The sequence below is a fragment of the Bos mutus genome, chromosome 13 (assembly GCF_027580195.1).
Source record: "Bos mutus isolate GX-2022 chromosome 13, NWIPB_WYAK_1.1, whole genome shotgun sequence".
NCBI classification, from domain to species: Eukaryota; Metazoa; Chordata; class Mammalia; order Artiodactyla; family Bovidae; genus Bos; species Bos mutus.
Genome location: NC_091629.1, coordinates 28,332,736 through 28,354,364, shown reverse-complemented (window position 1 = coordinate 28,354,364; position 21,629 = coordinate 28,332,736). Strand labels below are relative to the sequence as shown.

Genomic DNA, 21,629 nt, shown 5'->3' with positions numbered 1-21,629 from the left:
GGAGCCTGGTAGGCTGCAGTCCATGGGGTCGCTAAGAGACAGACACGACTGAGAGACTTCACTTTCACTTTCCACTTTCATGCATTGGAGAAGGAAATGGCAACCCGCTCCAGTGTTCTTGCCTGGAGAATCCCATGGACAGAGAAGCCTGGTAGGCTGCAGTCCATGGGGTCGCACAGAGTCGGACATGACTGAAGCAACTTAGCAGCAGCAGCAGCAGTCTAAAATAGCATCCTTTACTTGTGAGTAAGAATACATTAACTGAATTGTTACCAAAGCGATAAACCAAAGCCTCTTTGGTGCATCACCAGAATGATGGCATCAACTTGGTTAAGGGCTCGTTTTCAAACCACATTCCTGAAGTGGTGCTTGACCTGTAATTAAGAGTGATACTGAAAACCTTCCTGCAGCTTCTCAAAAGTGTCCTATGTGGAATGAGAATATCTCCTGACATATCAATAAACAAGAAATGTCACAGCCAACAGGGATTTCTGGCCTTCAAATATGAATGAAGGCTCACCAAAGTGAGATTCAGCAGATGCCTCCAGTCCCTACAGTGACTGCTGAGGAGCTGGGGGAATGCACGAATCAGCCATCTGCCACACCTGCCACTCCTTAAGGTGAACAAGGAAACAGAATTTGGCCCCAGATAGTCAAGGTGCAATGAAAGGAATGGATTCAGTGAGTCCAGAGGCTGGCATCTTCCCATACCTAGAACACTAAGTTCCTTAACTTGATATCTGATCTTTAATGTTCAGACTGACTGCTCCCTTTGTTGCAAACTTATATACAGCCTGACTCCCCCTCCTGCCTCCTTGGAGCAGTTTTATCAGAGCTACTGAGATGCTGTTTCCCCGTCTTGGGGTCCTAAACATTCCCACCAAATAAAAAAACTCTCTACTTTGAGGTTGTGACTAATATTTTGTTGATACCTAGTACAACTTGGAAGGGTCATCGGAAAAAAAAAAAAAAAAGACCGCATAATTGATAAACACAGCAAACAGATCATAGTTCTCTTTGGCCTGAGAACCTGCAACAGTTTTAAGACTCTATCCCACTTAGCATAATGCTCTTGACGGTCACTCATGCTGTTATTCTTTTTCATCATCATAGATTTTTTACTGGGATGTACAGATAAATACAAATTTAAAAGGATCGACTGTCATTTGACCTCAAAAGAATAGAGACATAATTACCAATAGTCCGTGTGTCTGTGGAGGATCTGCTTACTTCATTGTTCTGAAAGCCTTGGTCATCATCAGGGCAAGTCTTCAACACACCAGAAATGCAGGGCTTACTTTAAAAAGCATTATTTTGCCCAAGGAAAGGCTTTTAATGTCACATCTAGTTTCCACGTTTGTTTGGGTGAGCTTCTGACACGACCATGACTTGTTTGCCTCCCTTCTTACATTATTTGGACTGAAGGAGAAAGTCTTTCAATAGAGATAACCCCAAAACATGGGATTGAAATTATGATGCTTTGCAGAGTCACGAAGACTTTTCCTGCTTAGAAAATGTTTCCTCTGTAACACAGATGTGCTTTTCAAAGCCTTGGAATTTCCTCCTTTGAAAATATGTTGAGTCAACTGAATTTTTAAAGAAAATAATTATACCCTGAATTTGGCTCTGCTGAAAAAGCACACAAGAACTGCAATCATGCTTTTTATATGTGTTTTAAAGTTTTCCTGGAGTTTATCATGTGAGGATGAACTGAAGAACTGTGGTCCTGGGATTAATGCAGACTCGATCTTCAAAAGAATGAGAAAGTGCACAGAGGTGAAAAAATGTGCCAACATGCTTATTATCATTAACCTTTAGGATCTGAAATGTAATATTCAAAATCTGTATTGATCATTATTTGAAATATGTTTGTTGTTAAAAAATTTTTCTAGTCAAATGAATATTGAGAATGGGTAAGTGTATGACGATGGTAAGAAGGTTCCTTTATGTGTTTCAAGTTTGGGGGGGATTACAACTACAGACAGTGTTAACGCATCTTTCCACAGCTGGCTGCACCACTTGTGTTCCCAGCAGCAATGGATGAGTTTTGTTTGCTAAGTATTTCTGTCAACATTTACACAGCCAGCCTTTTCTGTTATTGTTGTTCGAATGTAGTGGACCTCACTGTGGTTTAATTTGAATTTCTCTAATGATTAAAAAGCAGCAAGAGAGTTCCAGAAAAACATCTATTTCTGCTTTATTGACTACGCCAAAGCCTCTGACTGTGTGGATCACAATAAACTGTGGAGAATTCTGAAAGAGATGGGAATACCAGACCACCTGACCTGCCTCTTGAGAAACCTGTATGCAGGTCAGGAGGCAACAGTTAGAACTGGACATGGAACAACAGACTGGTTCCAAATAGGAAAAGGAGTACGTCAAGGCTGTCACCCTGCTTATTTAACTTATATGCAGAATACATCATGAGAAACGCTGGGCTTGTTAGAAGCACAAGCTGGAATCAAGATTGTTGGGAGAAATATCAATAACCTCAGATATGCAGATGACACCACCCTAATGGCAGAAAGTGAAGAGGAACTAAAAAGCCTCTTGATGAAAGTGAAAGTGGAGAGTGAACAAGTTGGCTTAAAGCTCAACATTCAGAAAACGAAGATCATGGCATCTGGTCCCATCACTTCATGGCAAATAGATGGGGAAACAGTGGAAACAGTGGCAGACTTTATTTTTGGGGGGCTCCAAAATCACTGAAGATGGTGACTGCAGCCATCAAATTAAAAGACACTTATTCCTTGGAAGGAAAGTTATGACCAACCTAGATAGCATATTGAAAAGCAAAGACAATACTTTGCCAACAAAGGTCCATCTAGTCAAGGCTATGGTTTTTCCTGTGGTCATGTGTGGATGTGAGAGTTGGATTGTGAAGAAAGCTGAGAGCTGAAGAATTGATGCTTTTGAACTGTGGTGTTGGAGAAGACTCTTGAGAGTCCCTTGGACTGCAAGGAGATCCAACCAATCCATTCTAAAGGAGATCAGCCCCGGGTGTTCTTTGGAAGGAATGATGCTGAAGCTGAAACTCCAGTACTTTGGCCACCTCATGCGAAGAGTTGACTCATTGAAAAGACCCTGATGCTGGGAGGGATTGGGGGCAGAAGGAGAAGGGGACGACAGAGGATGAGATGGCTGGATGGCATCACCGACTCAATGGACGTGAGTTTGAGTGAACTCCGGGAGTTGGTAATGGACAGGGAGGCCTGGCGTGCTGCAATTCATGGGGTCGCAAAGAGTTGGACAGGACTGAGTGACTGAATTGAACTGAACTGAATGATTAAAGATGGTGAGCATCCTTTCACGTGCTTATTTGCTATTCATATATCTAATTTGGTGAAGTGTCTGTTCAAACCTTTTTGCCTGGTTTTTTATTGCTTCTGTGTTTTCATCATTGAATTCTGAATGCTCACAGCTTATTAAATATATGCATTGATAAAAAAACACGTAAGTAGAATATAGTTTGCCTTTTCCTTGTCTTAACAGTGTCTTTACAAACTCAGTTTTTAATTTTGGTTAATTCTATTTCTTCATTTAGGTGAAGGATTTTTGGTTTTATATCTAGGAAATCTTTGCTAAACTTGAGGTCACAAGGGCTTCCCTGGTGGCTCAGACAGTAAAGAAACTGCCTGCGATTTCCTGGCAGTTTTCTGCGAAGAAACTCCTGCAACCCAGGAGACCTGGGTTCAATCCCTGAGTCAGGAAGATCCCTTGACCAAGGGAATGGCTACCCACTCCAGTATTCTTGACTGGAATATTCCATGGACAGAGGAGCCTGGCAGGATTATAGCCCATGCAAAGGGTTGGACACGACTGAGAAACTTTCACAAGGTCACAAAGCTTTTCTCCTATGTTTATTTCCAGAAATTTGATACACTTTAACATTTAGGTCTACGATGCATTTTGAGTTAACTTTTGTATACATTGCAAAGTAAGGACCAAAGTTCAATATTTTTGCATATGGATGTCCCTAGTAGTATTTGTTGAGAAGACTATTCTTCCTCAATGGAATTACCCCTGAAACTTTGTAGAAAATCAACTAACAATATTTAGCGGGTGCATTTCTGGAGGCTTCTCAGATCCCTCGATTCATGAGCCTATCCTTTTGCTAAGACCGCACCATCTACAGCAGATTCATAGGAATCCTTAACATCTGGACATGTGAGCTCTCCAACTTTGTTCTCCTTTTTCAAAATGGTTTGGGCTAACAGTCCTGTCCTTTTGAATTGCCGTTAAAATTTTAGAAATAGTTTGCCAGTTCTTATGAAAAACCCGTGTGATTTTAACTCAAATTGTATTAAATCTCTTTATTAACTTGGGGAAAATTGAGTTATCACCATATTCAGCCTTACTGTTCCTGAACAGATCAAACCACTGTGTTTATGAAAGCGCCGTTTCAGTGTTTCATTCGTGTTTTGTGGCCTGGGCATACAGATCAAGCACATACTGTTAGACTGATACTTAAGGATCTCGAATTATTTTGTTCTAGTGAAAACGGCTTATTTTTAAACTTCAACAATTGTTCGTTGCTAGCCTGTAGACATGAAATTGATTTTAAAATACTAATTTGCTAACCTTACAAATCTGTTCTAGTAGCTTATTTTCTTCATTCCTTTGGATTTTCTACTCAATTGTCTGTGAATAGATATATATATACACAGGATATAAGCCTTTTATTTCTTTGTCTTCCTTTATTGCATATCTAAGATGACTGATACAGATTTCTGTCCTGTTCCTGATTTTAGGAAAAGAGCATTCAGTCTTTCACCAATAAATACATTTGAGCTACAGGTATTTTATAGATCCACTTCATCAGGTTAAGGAAGATCTCTTTTAGTGAATGAATTAATAGTGAACTATGTCAATTTGTTTTTCCTGCATCTGTGGAAAGACCTTGTTTTCTTCTTTAATCTATTATTATGATACATTACACTGATTTTAAATATTTAACCAGCCTTCCATTTCCTGAATAAACGCCACGTTTTGCAGTTTTTACATATTTCTGGGCAGTTTGCTCATTTTGTAAACAGTATTTGCATTTATATACAGAAGGATGTTGTCAAGGCTATGGTTTTTCCAGTGGTCATGTGAGTTGGACTATAAAGAAAGCTGAGAGCTGAAGAATTGATGCCTTTGAACTGTGGTGTTGGAGAAGACTCTTGGACTTCTTGGAGTCCCTTGGACTGCAAGGAGATCTAACCAGTCCATCCTAAAGGGGATCAGTCCTGGGTGTTCATTGGAAATACTGATGTTGAAGCTGAAACTCCAATCCTTTGGCCACCTGATGCGAAGAGCTGACTCATTGGAAAAGACCCTGATGCTGGGAAAGATTGAGGGCAGGAGGAGAAGGGGATGACAGAGGATGAGATGGTTGGATGGCATCACCGACTTGATGGACATGGACTCTGGGAGATGGTGACGGACAGGGAGGCCTGGTGTGCTGCGGTTCATGGGGTCCCAAAGAGTCAGACACGACTGAGCGACTGAACTGAAGTGAACTGAGAGAAGGATGTTGGTCCATAGTTTCACGGGGAGGTTTGGTGTCTTTGGATTTTTCAGTACTGCTGGCCTCATAAAATGAGTTGGAAGTTGTCTCCCAAACCTCCTTATTGTAGAAGAAATTATGTAAATTTTTTATTATTTCTTCCTGAAATGTTTGGTAGAACTCACTACTGAAACTTCCTCGATCTGGAAGAATTTTTTTTTTTTTTGCCACACTGTGGGGCATGTGGGATCTTCGCTCCCCACCAGGGATGGAACCAGTGCCCTCTGCAGAGGAAGCCTAGAGTCTTAATGACTGGACCACCAGTGAAGATCCTGTTTGAAAAACTTAACCGCAAACAATTATGTACTTTAATAGATACAACGCTATTATCCATTTCTTCTCAAGTGACTGGCAGTTCCTTTAATGTCCTAGGGAAATTTCCTCTGCAAATATTTTAAGAATAGCTCAAATCCTTTTCACCAGTGGCAAATCATTTTTTGCCTTTAGTATCTGCCGCACTGCAATATTACTTTTTCTAGTCTCAGCCCCCTGGAACTATTTTCACCTTTATCATCTACCCAAAATGTAATATTGTTCATGTCTCACTCTTTCTTGCTGCTGCTGCTGCTAAGTCACTTCAGTCGTGTCCCACTCCGTGCGACCCCATAGATGGCAGCCCACTAGGCTCCGCCGTCCCTGGGATTCTCCAGGCAAGAACACTGGAGTGGGTTGCCATTTCCTTCTCCAGTGCATGAAAATGAAAAGTGAAAGTGAAGTCGCTCAGTCATGTCCAACTCTTAGCGATCACACGGACTGCAGCCTACCAGGCTCCTCCATCCATGGGATTTTCCAGGCAAGAGTACTGGAATGGGGTGCCATCGCCTTCTCTGCACTCTTTCTTAGCAGTCTTTTAAAGGCTCATTCAAATTGCTGAGTATATAAATTCTTCGCAGCACATTAAAAATGGATCTCTACCAAAAGCCTCCAGCATCATCTCCACTCACATTTTCCTAAGGTGAAAATCATGGCCTACAGAAGCCAGACTGCTTGTGCTTCTGTGACTCAACTGCATTGCCCACACTATAGCTTTTACTGTAACTTTCTACCATACTTACTATGAAGACAGTAGTAAGCATTTTCTCTATCCCTCATCACACATATCCTCTCATTCAGGAACCTTCTTTCTCTAGGGAGAGACACTTTTCCCTCATTCACTCATGCTGTTTCATCATAGGTAATTCAGGTATTTACCATATTAGTTTAGATGGTGGCGATGGTTTAGTCTCTTAAGTCATGCCTGACTCTTCAGACCCTGTGGACTGTTAGCCTGCCAGGCTCCTCTGTCCATGGGATTTCTCAGGCAAGAATACTGAGGTGGGTTGCCATTTCCTTCTCCAGGGAATCTTCCTAACCCAGGGATTGAACCTGTGTCTCCTACATTGCAGGCAGATTCTTTACCTCTGAGCCACCAGGGAAGGTTAAATACATATACAAACATAGGAAAGTTGAAATTATCTAAGTCTGCCTCCCTAACAAGGCCAAGCTTCTAGAAAACAGTTAAAGTAATATTATATTTCTATTTCAGTCCCTTACTCCTAGCCCAGTGTCTGAACCTAAAGTAATACCCAGTAATGTTTGTTGAACTATTCTGGGTTACAGAGCACTGTGGTGGGTAGATTCTGGTGTTAAGATGTGACTATAATTTGTATATCATTATCCAGCATTCCTATCATTGAACGAGGCCCTGCCAGTAGCAGAAAGAAAGTAGAGAGTAACCTCTTCTAATCACTCACAATACCCTTTAGGCTCACAGATCACCTTAAACACATGATCAATGTAGACAGTAATTTCCCAAGCACAGTTATCTATACACACACACACACACCAATTTTTTCTGAAATTTCATGAAGTTCATAGAATTCTTGACCTCCATCTGATTTCCAATGTGTATACAGGCTTTCCATCCTGAGTTGTTCAAAAAGGATATCAATAGCATCCAATAGGATCAGATGAGCCGGGGGGGACGGAAGAAAAAGAATTAAAGAGACCTGAAAGAAGGCAGCTTAGACCAGATCCAGAAAGTCCGTGTTCAGCGTTTGGTGGAGATCGTCAGAGTACGTTAAAAAAAACTGTGAGGCTGCTGGCTTGACTGTCTCCATATGTGTTCATCGGAGGTGTGAGTGCTCCAGAGGATCATCATGAGACCCTCCACAGTGATCCAGCAGTGACCAGAGTTAATGTTGCTGACAGGGGTGGAGCATTAATAGGGGCAAAAGCCCTATTCTTTTGAGGAGAAAAACAGTGTTTTGAAGAGGAGTGTTTAAGAGCTGTTCTGTGACAAGCCTGTGGTCAAAGGAGACAACCCGAATGTGCAGATCTCTGAGGACAGAGGCCATCCTCCACCCCTGCTTCTGGGGCCACTCCTTCCTGCTCTCCTATTCCACTGACTACATCCCCACCAAGCATTCCTCTTTTAGTCAATCTCTCCCCTCAGCATACAAATATACTCAGCCCACTAACAAACATGCCACAAGAAAGAAAAAAGAAAAAAACACAATTAAGATAACAACAGCAAATAAGCTCCAAAACAGAGTATCTTGACTACAACCTTCTTTCACCCACCTTTAAATTCCCCAAATTCTCTAAGAAATAACATTAAGTGTGGATTCCGACATCTTAACCTACTCTTCCCCCTTTCACCCCTAAATCTACTGCAGTTTATCTAGCATTCATGTGCATTTCACTGAAACTGCTCATATTAAGGACACCAATGAATTTTTCAGCTGACCTATTTTATCCCCACTTAAAATATTTTTCAGTTGGGGGTCTATGATGCCTCCCTATAAAAACTGAACTCTTTATAAATTTAAATTTCAGAAAACTTAAGTAAAAATGAAGCAATCTACAAGAAAATTTTTTTCATTTCACAGAATTTAGTCACATCCCTTAAGAAGTCTCAACATAAGAAGTCTGAATAGTTGATTAATCATCAGTTCATATATCAATAAGGGCACTATTATTTTCTATTTTCAACATAACCACCTTCAGACTATTATCAAGGTGTGTGTGTGTGTGTTTAGCAAGAACAAAATCATTCGCCATACAAGGTAGGGAGAGTTTCTCCCCAAGCATTTCTTTTTCAGTAGCCCTTCCTATCGTAGGTCACACACCCAGCTATAAATGACTCAAAACCAGGAGGAAGGACCCTCTTTTTCCTAAACATAAGATCCTGCTTAGCCGTAGGCCCCATGCCAACCCACAAATGAGTCCATCTCATAGGGAAATAGACCACCCACCATGATAAGCCTGGACTAATGACCATTTTCCAGACTCCTGTAGACAAGGGATGGACCCACATTTCCACCACCAAGAAAGAAAAAGCGGGAATAATGTTTGTTGGGTGGACAACCAACAAAGTCTGAAGTTTTCTTTGTACCGGATTTTGTTTCTAGTATTCACCCCTTAAAGCAGTCGTATGAATAGAGTTGTTTCGGGCCTCTCTCTACTCAGTTTTTTTGGCCTCAGAGAATGTTCTTAGCTTCCCCCACCAGGAATGGAATCTGAGGCCCCTGCAATGGAAGCGGCAGTCTTAATCCCTGGACCATCAGGGAAGCCCCTCGCCATTTTCTCCCTCTACTTTTTCAGTCACTAGGGTCTATCAGGGGCACGCTCTTGACTTTGAAATCTACATTTCTGAGGGAGATAATGAGCCTGTTCCAACGAATACCTCCTTAGACCAACAAGACAGGAAATCTAAACTGACCTCCGCCGTGGACACAAACACACTCACAGGCACACAGACAAATGACACACACACACAGACAGAGAGGTTCGTTCCAAAACTTTTACTTGGCCTTTCTCCTTTTCTAGTGTCCTCTGAATGTCTTAAGCACTGAGGAGCGGCCTCCCTGGCGTCACTCGGACACAGGCTGGGCACGAGGTCCGCGGGGCACCAGGCGCGCGTCCTCCCAGGCTCACTTGTACGTCTTCATGTGCCACAGCCCGTCATTGAGGTAATGGATGTTCTCGATGCCGATTCCTTTGTTGACTTTCTCGATCTCGTCCGCGGACATCTTCATGACGCCCACGCACAGAGCGTGCTGCTTTCCCTCCGCCATGATCGCCACCACCGTGTCCACTGCGGCGGGGAAGAGGCGGGCCCCCGGCGAGGTCAGGCCTGGGCACATGATGTTGGCTCCGCTGAGCACGAACTTGATGGCTCCCTTGTCCACCTGCTGGCGGGGCAGGATGAACGGATACTTGTGCAGCAACCTCAGCGTTGGGTAGAAAGGCCCTTCCCTTTGCCTGAAGAACAGCAGCTCCCCGTTCACCGTGAGGATTTCTATGTGCTCGTGGCATCGCACTATTTTGACCGGATCCTTCTTTGGCATGATTTGGTTCAGCCACGGTTCGATGCCGGGAAACTGCTCCATCAACTGGTTCTTAATGCCCTTAATAACGGAAGTTTTCAACTGGATACAGTTCGACACGTTTTCTTTTTCATCAAATTTCTTGAACATGATGCAGGGGTGAAGAGGGCGACCACAGAAAACCGTGGCCGGGAAGCGGGGAGAAAACAGAACTACCAAGAGTCCGGCGGGGGCGGCTGCCGGAGGGGACGCTCGGCACGGCTGTCGTTAACCGGAAGACGAGCGCGCTTTACGACCTTCCGGCACACGACTTTCCGGCACGTCTACTTCCACCGCCCGATACGGCGTCGCGCTCGGCGGCTTTCTGGGGGTTGTGGGTTCTTCTCCGGAGCGGGGCGGGTGACAGGGCGGGACTTGAGGGAGCGGAGGAAGAGCGGTTATTCTTGCTGTTAGAAGAGAATGGGGGGGTGGGGGGGGGTGGGGGCGGGGGCTGTGTTGCATTTCTGAAACTATTTCCGTCCAGTTAACCCGGCCGGAAACCGGAGGAACCCGGAGCGGTAAGCCCTCACCGTCCTCCTGGTCGCGGCGAGGAGTCGCGCCCTGGCGGTTACTCCTCTTCACGGTCTCTCACGCTCGCAGATGTCGTCAAGCGCAGGCCCGAATGCTCGTATACAGTTGCTGTTCGTTCTCTCCACCTGCACTCAGAGAGAAGGGGTTCTGTGCCCAGGAGGAATGCGAATGTTATAGTTTGGATTTCGGTCCTTTTTCAGTTCACTTCAGTTCAGTCGCTCGTCGTGTCCAACTCTTTGCGACCCCATGGACTGCAGCACGCCAGGCCTCCCTGCCCATCACCAACTCCCGGAGTTTACTTAAACTCACGTGCATTGAGTCGTTGATGCCATCCAACCATTTCATTCTCTGTCCTCCCCTTCTCCTCCTGCCTTCAGTCTTTCCCAGCATCAGGGTCTTTTCAAATGAGTCAGTTCTTCACATCAAGTGGCTCAGAGTATTGTGAGTCCAAGGGACTCACAAGAGTCTTTTCCAACATCACAGTTCAAAAGCATCACTTTTTCCCCGCTTAGCTTTCTTTATAGTCCAACTCTCACATCCATACATGACTACGGGAAAAACCATAGCTTTGACTAGATGGACCTTTGTTGGCAAAATAATGTCTCTGCTTTTTAACATGCTCTCTAGGTTGGTCATAACTTTCCTTCCAAGGAGTAAGCATCTTTTAATTTCATGGCTGCAGTCAGCATCTGCAGTGATATTGGAGCCCCAAAAATAAAGTCTGCCACTGTTTCCACATCTATCTGGCACTGAGTGATGGGAGAGGATGCCATGATCTTAGTTTCCTGAATGTTGAGGTTTAAGCCACCCTTTTCACTCTCCTCTTTCACGTTCATCAAGAGACTTTAGTTCTCTTTCTACCATAAGGGTGGTGTCATCTACATATCTGAGATTATTGATATTTCTCCTGGCAGTCTTGATTGCAGCATGTGCTTCATCCAGCCCAGTGTTTCTCATGATGTACTCTGTATATAAGTTAAATAAGCAGGGTGACAATATACAGCCCTGATGTACTCCTTTTCCTATTTGGAACCAGTCTGTTCTATGTCCAGTTCTACCTGTTGCTTCTTGACCTGCATACAGATTTCTCAACAGGCAGGTCAGGTGGTCTGGTTGTACGGTAAGAGAGTTAGAGAAGGAGAGGTTTTGAAAAAGAAGGAGACCAGCACTTTAGAGGAACAGATAACCTTTAATGAGGCGAGAAGGGGCAGCAGTCAGAATAGTGAGCTGCTGCGCTAACCCATCCAGTACTCTCACCTGGAAAGTCCCATGGACGGAGGAGCCTGGTAGGCTGCAGTCCATGGGGTCGCTAAGAGTCAGACACGACTGAGCAACTTCACTTTCACTTTTCCTTTCATGCATTGGAGAAGGAAATGGCAACCCACTCCAGTGTTCTTGCCTGGAGAATCCCAGGGACGGGGGAGCCTGGTGGGCTGCCGTCTATGGGGTCACACAGAGTTGGACATGACTGAAGCGGCTTAGCAGCAGCAGCAGCAACACTAACCCAAGAAAAGAGTAAGTATGTATATAGGCATATATGTGGAAAGCTACTGTCATAAGGGGCCCTCTTCTACTCCAAGGTTGTTCGGAGTAGTTATCCCTTAAATGGCTGGGGCAAGGAATTCTGGAGATTGGCCAGAGGCTGGGACGGGCTGGGAGCTGGGCGTAATCAACCTTATTGTCTGTTTTTTTCCTTGGGGTGAGAGAGTTCTTTGTTTTCACAGAATGGTGGGAGGACCTGGAGGGGGCTTTTAACTCCAGGCCATTTTGAGGTGTGAAACTTTCCTTCATCCCAGACCCTAAGGAATATATATAGAAAGAGAAAGAGAGGTGGATGTTGCTAATGTTCAGGGCTTCTTCCTGCTGATAAATGAGGTTCAGGGGATTGTGGTCTGGGAGGAAGGAAGTCTAAGGCCTGTAGTGTTGCTTTTCTATTCTAGCCCTCAGGGTCTCAAGCAAAAGAACAGTCTTGACTTGGTCTCAGAAAATGGCTTGGATTCGGTCTTGGAGGAATCCCTGGAAAAGATTAAACAGGGCCCAAAGGTGAGTAGGAGGATGATAAAAATGAATGGTCCGAGAAGGCATAAAACCCAAAACATCCAGTTCCAAACTATTAACCATGACTGCCAGGAGTTGCTTAATCTCTGGCGGGTTCGTGAGGCTCGATCTGTAAGGTTTTTTGCAGCTCCTTGGGTAATAACGGACTGGTTGGCATAGAAACAGCAGGATTTGTCTAGAAAAAGGCACAGACCACCCTTCTCTGTGGTGATCTAATCTCCTTCTGTTTTTGTAATACTATGGCTGCCAAGGAATCGAGTTGATTTTGTATAGTTATTAGGCCTTGAGCTATTTCCTGGAGGCTGTCTGATAGGTCCTTAGAGAGTGTCTGGTAGTTTTGGATGGAGGTGGTTAAGCCAGCGGTTCCTTTTTAAATTCCAGCCGCTATTCCTAGCCCTACTAAGAGGGCAGTGAAATGAATGGCTCGTTTTATTCACTTGTGGATGAGAGGAATAGGCAAAGGCTGATCATTGGGGGCTATTAAAAGGTTTGGATTGGAATATACCAGGGTGCAGGTCCCGGTCCAGTTAGTAGGTAGACAGGTGTGTAGATGTCCCACACAGGAAAAATAGGCCAGGTGTCATAATACAACAGCTGAAGTTGATGGCGAAGAGGAGTTGGGGGGTGGGGTTTTGATCATTCGTTCAAGGATGCTCAGAGACCCTGCTAAGGCGGCCCCAACAGTGGGAGAAGTGGAGGAATATGCTGAGGGAAACCACCCTGTAAAGGTTAAAGAGTGTCCTGTAGGACCAGAAACATTATATATAGCCTTTCCAGTGGCAAACAGTAAGGTGGAGGTATGGTTGCACATGGAGTTAGAGATTTGTGCCCATGGGTTGGTCATATGAACTGTTTATGGAATTTCTAGATATGCAAAAAGGAGTTGATTGTAACAGTGTTACTCTCTAGGCAATAGGGCCTCCGAATGAAGGTTTTTCATTGAAGGAGGAAAGTTCAGTGAGTAAAAATTCTAAGAGTGTGTCTGAATTTCGGATTTGGTCACTTGTGTGAAGCTATGTAAGATATGAGACGAATAAAGGCTCTCTACGGTGGTGTAGTGGTGTAGGGACATGTTACCTGTGGTCCAGTTGAGGATGGATGTGGGGAGGGCTGAATCTCACAGAGGAGTTATGCATAGACATATCTAGCAGTCTTTAGCCAGTTGTGTGTTAGAAGCATTGAGAAGTGTATGGGTTAAATTAAGGGTCTGGAATAGATAGTTGAGATTAGGATTTTGAAGGAGTTTCTGGGTCACAGGAAGAAGGGAGGATAAGAAGAAGATGTTAAACAACATTTGGGGAAGTGAGCATAAGATAGATTACTATGGAAAAGAATTGGATTTCAAAGGGGCAAAATTTATAAAAGTTTCCCTGTAGCCATAGGGTGGAGATGTAATCTTCAGCAAGTTTGAACGTGAATCCTTGAGGACTCGAGACCCACATATCTGCCAGAAGTTGTTCCAGGAATAATTGAAGCCGTGAAACCTACAGGCTCATCCATCGCCAGTTGAGGCCGGTGGAAGCTATGAGAACTTTAGAGTTGTAGGGCCTGTGTGAGAAACTTGATAAGTATTAGTCTGGCAAGCATTTTCATCACTGGGCTGCATAACCTTTTTTAACTGGGTGATGTGACCCAAGGGGTAATTTCTTTTAATTTTGTAGTGGTAGGGGTCAGCAGAATTACCGTGTAGGGACATTGCCATTTTGGGGTTAGATCTGAGTGGGACTCAGTTGTCATACAAACTTTTATTATCTCCTATTTGAAGGGATGGGTATGGAAGATTGGGGTGTGGTCGAGGGAGTAAGTCATCCATATGTTGCCAAAGGGCATCTCGTATCTGGGCAAGTAAGGAAAAGGAAGGTGAGAAGACAGTTTGGGACTGTCCTGGGAAGGGGAAAGACCCAAAGGTATTATGGGCTTCCCATACATGGCCTTGAATGGACTGATACTTAAGGGTTTTTTTGGTAAGACCCAGACCTTTAAGAGGGCTAAAGGGAGGAGTTTAGTCCAATCTTGATGAAGTTCGATTGTTAATTTGGTCTGAGTTTTTTTAGGACTCTGTTGGCTCTCTCAACCTTATGGGAAGACCAGGGATGATAAGGAATGTGAAACTGAAAGGTTGTTGTTGAATTCACGCAAAGACACCGGGATTCTTGGCCCCCGGAGGAGAAGAATTCAATCCGGGGCCAGAGATGAGGCTTGATCACTCAGAGCTTTTGGGTAATAAAGTTTTTTTAAAGTATAAAGGAGATAGAGAAAGCTTCTGACATAGGCATCAGAAGAGGGCAGAAAGAGTGCCCCCCTGCTAGTCTTCAGCTGGATGTTATATAGTCACTAGCAGTCTGTTAATGAAAGAAAGAATGTCTTAAAACTCAGAATGGCACCTGGTCCCTCATCCATAAGATGTATTTTGGGATAATCTTGGCATCAAATGGTTTATCCTGGGCCATAAAATGATTAATTTGAATCTTGAAGAAGGGCAGACCACATAGTTTCATTTACATAGATTAGGGGAACAATATCTCAGTATAACATACTGGTTTGTCAAATAAGTTCTGAGCCAAGAGGGAACCGACTTGAAGACAGAGTTTGGGGTAAATGCATAGTACATTAGCATAGCTTAAGACAAACATTTCCATAAGAAAAAGGCTTTGGTTATCTTTAGGTTTGAGAATAGATAACTTCAGGTGAAACCAGGTGTCATTATGGCAACACAGTATTTTAAGAGAAACCTCCTTTTAAATTTGTATAGAGAAGAAAAAAATATCCCTAGTTTGTTTCCTCCTGCCGCTTAAGAGAGATAAAAATGTCTGACACTTGCAGGCTATTTTCTCCGTTTGGAGACCCCTGGCCTTCCTGCCTGTTACTCTCTCAAAACCTCCAAGGAACTTGAAGGGCTCGTGCAATATTTTGGGTGATTTGAGATGTGAACTCGGGCCTGTTGTCAGACTGGAGGGAGGAAGGCATTCCAGACCTAGGGAGGATTTCAATAAGAATAAGCTGAGCCATAGTAGGGACTGGTTTGTTAGTAGTCAGGAAAGCTTCGATCCATCCAGAAAATGTATATACAAAGACTAGGAGAAATTTAACCTTTTTTACGGGTGGCATGTGGGTGAAATCTACCTGACAGTCTTGTGTGAAAGATGTCTGCAATTTGGTGGGTGGGGAAAGGAGGGAGGCAAATGTTACAATTAGGATTTGTCTGCTGACAAATGGTACAAGTTTGGGTCAGATTATTTAAATAAGTCATATCGTCCTTAGTTCAATACAGTTCTGAAGGAAAACCTTAAGTAGTTTTGCAGAGGGGTGGAAAAGGGAAGGCAAATATGAAAGTAATGTGTGGATGTTAGGCTCTTCAATATGGGGCATAGTAAAGACAGGACTAACAGAGGCAGCCTGCCGCTTTGTTTGGTGATCTGCTATATTGTTATAAAAGGAGATAGGATTATGTTACTGATGTCCCCAGCAATATATTACAGCAGCTTGTTTTGGGAGCTGAGACACATGGAGGAGTTCAGAAATAAAAGAAGCACTGAGAATAGGTGTGCCCTTCTGAGTCAGGAATCCCCTCTCCCTCCAGATTATAATGTTAGAATGTAATATGTTATAGATATATATGGAGTCAGTGTAAATGTTTATCTTTTGGTCTTTGGCTAGGGTCAAAGCTTGTGTAAGAGCTATCATTTCAGCCTGTTGTGAGGATGTGTGAGCTGGGAGTGTGGCTGACGTGATGATGCGAGGAGGGATAACTTTTTCAGGCTGTCCCTGGACTATAGTGTATCCAGCCCCAAATGGGGCTTGTTTCTGAGCACTATCATCTATGAACCAGGAAGGGACTGTGGGGTCAGTAAGGGGCTGATCGGTTATATGTTCAAATGAATTAAGTGTCATATCTAAAGCCTGAACACAGTCATGAGATGGGTGTTCTGGATCTGGTGTAGGGAGTAAGCTAGCTAGCAGGATTAAGAGGTTTATAAGGCATAAAAGAAAGGGATGGGTCAAAGAGGTGTCTGTGGAGGATCTGTAGTTAAGCAGGGAGCAGAGAAAGGAAAGCCCGATGAGAGTAAATCTTAGATGGAGTGAGGTGAACATACATTTAGAGGAGCATTTCAGGTTAGTTTTTGGGCTTCAGGGATTAAGAGGGTGGTTGCAGCTAAGGCCTGGAGACAAGGTGGCCATCTGAGCATGACGAGATCAGGTTGTTTAGATAAGTAAGCTAGAGGCCCTCATTTGTGCGCAGTATCCTCACGCATGTCCTTGTCGAGGATATACAAAAAGGAAAAAAGGCTTGGTGTAATCAGGTAAGTAAAGAGAAGGGATCTGTAGTAAATGTTTGATAAGAGTCTGTATGGGAGTGTGGAGAGAGGTGGGGGCCAAGAAGGGTTCATCTACGTTTCTTGGAGTAGCTTGCTAGAGAGGTTTTGCATGGAGGGCAAAATTCGGGACCCATATTCGGAAGAAGTTTAATAGACCTAATAGAGAAAGAAGTTCCCTTTTGGTTTGGGGCCTGGGGATCTGTGTCAAGGCTTGAAGTCTCTGAGCTGGAATTATTTTGATTTGGGCGTGAGAAGCAATCCCATGTAATTGACAGTGGTGGAAGCAGTTTGTGCTTTGGAGAGTGAGACTCTAGCCCCAGTTGCCTATGGCATTTAATACCTTTGCAGTGTGGACTAGGCAGATATGGTGAGAAGAACTATATAACAATAAATCATCTACATACTGGAGTAAGGTAGTAGAGCCTAAGTCTAAAGTTTGTAGGTCTCTTTGGAGGGCTTGACCAAAAAAATGAGGGCTATCTCTAAACCCTTGTGGTAAAACGGTCCAAGTTAATTGTTGACATTGATTTGTGTCTGGATCCGTCCAGGTGAAGGCAAATAGGGGCTGTGAGGAGTGCTGTAGGGGTATAGTAAAGAAAGTATCTTTTGGTCCAGTACCGTGAAGTAGAGTGTCAGGGGGAATATGTGAGAGAAGGGGTAGGGATTAGTGACCACGGGGTATATGGGTATTATGGCCTGATTGATCTTGCAAAGATCTTAAACTAGATGCCAGGAGTGGGTCCCATTTTGGCTGCCAGTATAGGAGAATTATGAGGAGAACGATAGCCTGCAAAAGGCTGGCTTTGAGCAGTCGGGAGATTATTGGTTTAAGTCTTTGTCGGGATTCTGTGGTCAGGGTATATTGAGTTTGGGTTATTATCTGAGGGATTTTTTTTTTTTTTTTTGCCCGTTTTTGTTTTTACTGGAGGCTCAGGTGGCACATGACAGTTCATAAAATGGCTTCAGAGGTAGGGGGAGCAGGGAAACAAAAAATAAACTGGGGTGGGAAAGAAAAACAACCAGGAGGAGGGAAGAGCTGGCTGGTTCCTTCTCAGCCTGATTTAGGGGAGGGAGTTGATGCCTCTGAACAATAAGGATGGATCCCTTCCTTCAACCCTTGGTAAGGGAGAAAGGAAAAAAAAAAAAAAAAGCAAAAGGCTGTTGCTTTGGCCCTCCTGGGTCTCAAGGAATGGGGGGAAAAGCCGGTGTTTTGATGTCACAAATTATGGGAAAGAGGGGAGGGAGGTGTTGGGTAGAATACAGGTCAGTTGGAAAAACTGGCAGATACCAGACGGTGGCTCTGGGTGTCCTTTGAGTTGGAATCACTCCAGTATGGTGGTTGGGGGGTCCCCACTGTTGATGGGGGCTGAGGTCTCTGGGGCTGTGGACTGCCTGGGTCCCGGGGGCTGCTGCCGTCTCCGCTGGAAGTAGGGGCGGTTTCGTGGACGCTGGGGCTCAGGTCGGGAGCCCCAGAGGGATTTTTAAGAAAAACCTGCACAGGGGAATGGTGTTGGGCTACCAATGAGGATTCAGTGACCCAGACCTGAGGATCTATCGGGGGAAGGTCAGGGGGCAGATTTTGGGAGTTAGGGCTGGCCAAAGGTTCGGGTGCCATTTCGATGCAAAGAATTGGTACGGGATCTAAGGATGGGAGGTTTATAGAAGTTTGCAGCTTAGCCAGAAGATCACATCCCATCAATGCCATTAGGCATTGAGAAACTACTTTATAAGAATGTGTTAGTGTTGTTTTGTCAAAGGAACAAAGGAGAGAAGGGGTTATTTTGGGATAAAAAGGGATGCCTGAGACCCCCTTTGATGGCCACTTGTGAAGGTTGGAGAGGGCCCTTAAAGGAGGATAAAAGTGAAGTCCCAGTTTCTGTTAGGAATGAGACTTTGTGTCCAGCCACCGTGCCAATTACCCAAAGCTCCGAGTCCATCTGTATGTGGTGGACTTGGGGTTTGGAGCTTGTGCTCCATCACTGGAATAACTGGGGCACAATTGGATCATCTCTTACCTCATCCGAGGAACCATGGTCTGGGGTGCCAGGGCCCCCTTCAGTCTGGTTCCTGGCTCATTGTTGTTGGGCCTGGGGTGGACCCCCAGATTTGGTGGGAAATGTCTGAGGACGATCCATTTTCCAGTGGCCCCATTGTTTGCAGGTGGGGCAGGGTTTGGTGGGTGGCTGGGGGTTTAGGTGGGACTTAGCCCAGTGTCCCATTTGGTTACATCTAAAGTAGGGCCTGGAGGGTTAGGTCCCATCCGGGTGGGACGAGGTGGATGGGCCAAAGGGGTTGAATTTTTTTCTTGGATAGCTGCAGTGAATAAAGCATATTTGGCCTTTCGTTCCTTTTCTTTTTCTTTTTTTGCTTCTTTCTCCCTATTGTTGAAAACTTTAAAGGCTGTTTCTAGGATATCTTGCTGAGGGGTTTTGGGGCCTTTCTCCAACTGGCGTCATTTTCAGCGAATATCGGGCTGACTGGCTTATGGACTGGACGTGTAGGTACAGAAGTCCGTCAGGGGTGGAGATATCTAGTGTATTTTTGGACTGCCTCAGTAAGCCATGAAAGAAAAAGGACAGGATTTTCATCTTTTTCTGGATTCACTTTGCTAGTCTTATTGTAGTTAACATGAATGTGAGAGTTTTTTAGCATTCCTTGTAGTAAACAGGTGATCATATGATGCAGGTACCGGATGCTGGCATCGCCTTGATGTGTCCATCGTGGCTCAGTTAAAGGGACTGCATCATCAGCCACTGGATTAGTCCTGTCTTGATTATGGAGCTGATCAGCATGAGTCCGGGCTGCCTGTCATATCCATTCCTTTTCATCAGGGGTTAATGTGGCATTTAGAATGTAATAAAGATCATTCCAGGTCAAGTGATAGGCTTGTGTAAGGCAGAGGAATTCTTCTCTATACCTAGTAGGATTTTCTCAAAAAGATCCCAATTTTTCTTCAGTTTGGCTCATATTAGAAATTGAGAAAGGCACATGAACCCGTGTAGGGCCCTCCAGTCCTGTTACCTCTCTGAGGGGAAGCATGTGTTTGCTTCAGGTCCTGGCTGATGGGGGGTGGGGTGGCAATCTCTTTGGGGTTTTGGAGTCATCGCTTCCTGTTTTGGAGGAGGAAGGGCTAGAGGATGGGGTCTCGTCTCTGGAAGTTTTCTATCTAGGCGGTAGGGAGGAGGCTCATCTGCCAGGTCAAAATCAGGGGCTGGGGGTTTAGGGGGCCTTTTAGGGGCTTTAGATTTGGATTCTTTTGTAATGGAGGGGGAGAGAGAGCAGAGGATTTGATAGGTAGAATAGTCCTTGGAAAGAGAAGGATGACTTCTAAGGTCCCAGAAGACTTGAATATAGGGGACCTCCGACCATTTGCCATTCCGTTTGAGGAAGTTTGTGAAAGCTGATAAAATATTGAAATCGAAAGTCCCAAACTCAGGCCAGTGGTTTTGGTCATCCAGTTTGTATTGAGGCCAAATTTGAGTGCAAAGTGACTCGAGTTTATGAACCTTGAGATCGGTCAAGAATAGAGGTTTGAGGTTTCATTTTATGCAGGCCAAGGGAGAGTCCCATGAGACAGATTGGCTTGACCCCATAGCAAATGGCTAGTGACTGTCCAGTGGAGAGAAAAGGGTCATCACCTAATCTTTTAACTAGGCAAAGAGAGAGAGAGAGGCTCCAAAGGAGGGGAGGGGCGTCCTCCACGTGTACCTCCCCAGAGGACCTTTTGGCCGGAGGGTTCTCCAGGAACCCAGAAAGGAGGATAGTCTATGGCACCCTAGAGTACCATCCGAGCTTACCTGGGCTGTTGGGTCAGGTGAGAATTCATGGTGGATGGAGGTAGGTTGAATGGCAAAAGGCCTCTGTCCTAGAGTTGGTTGGTCTCGTGGAAAAGAAAGTGTAGAGAAAAGAGAGAGAGAGACCAAAATTCCTTGTGTTACGTGAAAAACCAATAAAGCCCTTACACAGGACTTGTACCACTCAAGAAGGCACAGGATGTCCTCTCTAGAAGGTCTTGAAAGTCCGGGTGGGAAAGTGAGCTCGGCAGGCTTCCACACTCCAAAGAGCTGGCTGTGGAGAACGAGAAGAAATCTCAACCTCCCGGGTTTCAGCAACAAAAAATGTAGGGTAAGGGAGTTAGAGAAGGTGAAGTTCAGAAAAAGAACAAGACCGGCACTTTACAGGAACAGATAACCTTTAATGTGGCGAGAAGGGGCAGCAGTCAGATTAGTGAGCTACTGTGTTAACCCAAGAAAAAAGTATATACAGGCATGTATGTGGAAATGTACTGTCTTAAGGGGGCCTGTTCTCCTCCAAGGTTGTTAGGAGTAGTTATCTCTTAAATGGCTGGGGCAAGGAATTCTGGAGGTTGGCCAGAGGATGGGAACAGCTTGGAGTTGGGGGTAATCAACCTTAATGTCCATTTTTTTTTTCTTTGGGTGAGAGTTCTTTGTTTTACATAGACTGGTGAGGAGGACCTGGAGGGGAGTTTTAACTCCAGGCCATTTTGAGCCAGGTAACTTTCTTTCACTGGTAATCCCATCTCTTTCAGAATTTTCCACAGTTTATCGTGATCCACACAGTCAAAGGCTTTGGCATTGTCAATAAAACATAAATAAATGTTTTTCTGAAACTCTTTTGCTTTTTCAATGATCCAACAGATGTTGGCAATTTGATCTGTGGTTCCTCTGCCTTTTCTAAAACCAGCTTGAACATCTGTCCAGATGTTCCCGGTTCACATATTGTTGAAGCCTGGCTTGGAGAATTTTGAGCATTACTTTACTAGCGTGTGAGATGAGTGCAGTTGTGCAGTAGTTTGAACATTCT

General features: G+C 44.4%; 2 protein-coding genes across 2 annotated transcripts in view; one reads left to right on the top strand and one right to left on the bottom strand.

The window, feature by feature from the left end:
• Positions 1 to 9,320: 9,320 nt before the first annotated feature.
• LOC102270612 (malignant T-cell-amplified sequence 1) lies at positions 9,321 to 10,137 on the bottom strand. Its single transcript, XM_070381211.1, has one exon. It carries the CDS (start codon positions 10,009 to 10,011, stop codon positions 9,466 to 9,468), a length of 546 nt encoding a protein of 181 aa, XP_070237312.1. The 5' UTR covers positions 10,012 to 10,137; the 3' UTR covers positions 9,321 to 9,465.
• The window catches only part of AKR1E2 (aldo-keto reductase family 1 member E2), a 27,478-nt gene continuing 15,858 nt past the window's right edge, over positions 10,010 to 21,629 (top strand). The window contains exons 1-4 of the mRNA XM_070382012.1: positions 10,010 to 10,020; positions 10,140 to 10,297; positions 10,385 to 10,418; positions 12,372 to 12,474. Of these exons, the coding sequence (XP_070238113.1) occupies positions 10,010 to 10,020; positions 10,140 to 10,297; positions 10,385 to 10,418; positions 12,372 to 12,474 (306 nt within the window). The remainder of the gene's footprint in view (positions 10,021 to 10,139; positions 10,298 to 10,384; positions 10,419 to 12,371; positions 12,475 to 21,629) is intronic.

Coding starts and splice junctions, on each gene's coding strand:
- LOC102270612 (XM_070381211.1), bottom strand. CDS start 10,011: ATGTTCAAGAAATTTGATGAAAAAGAAAACGTGTCGAACTGTATCCAG.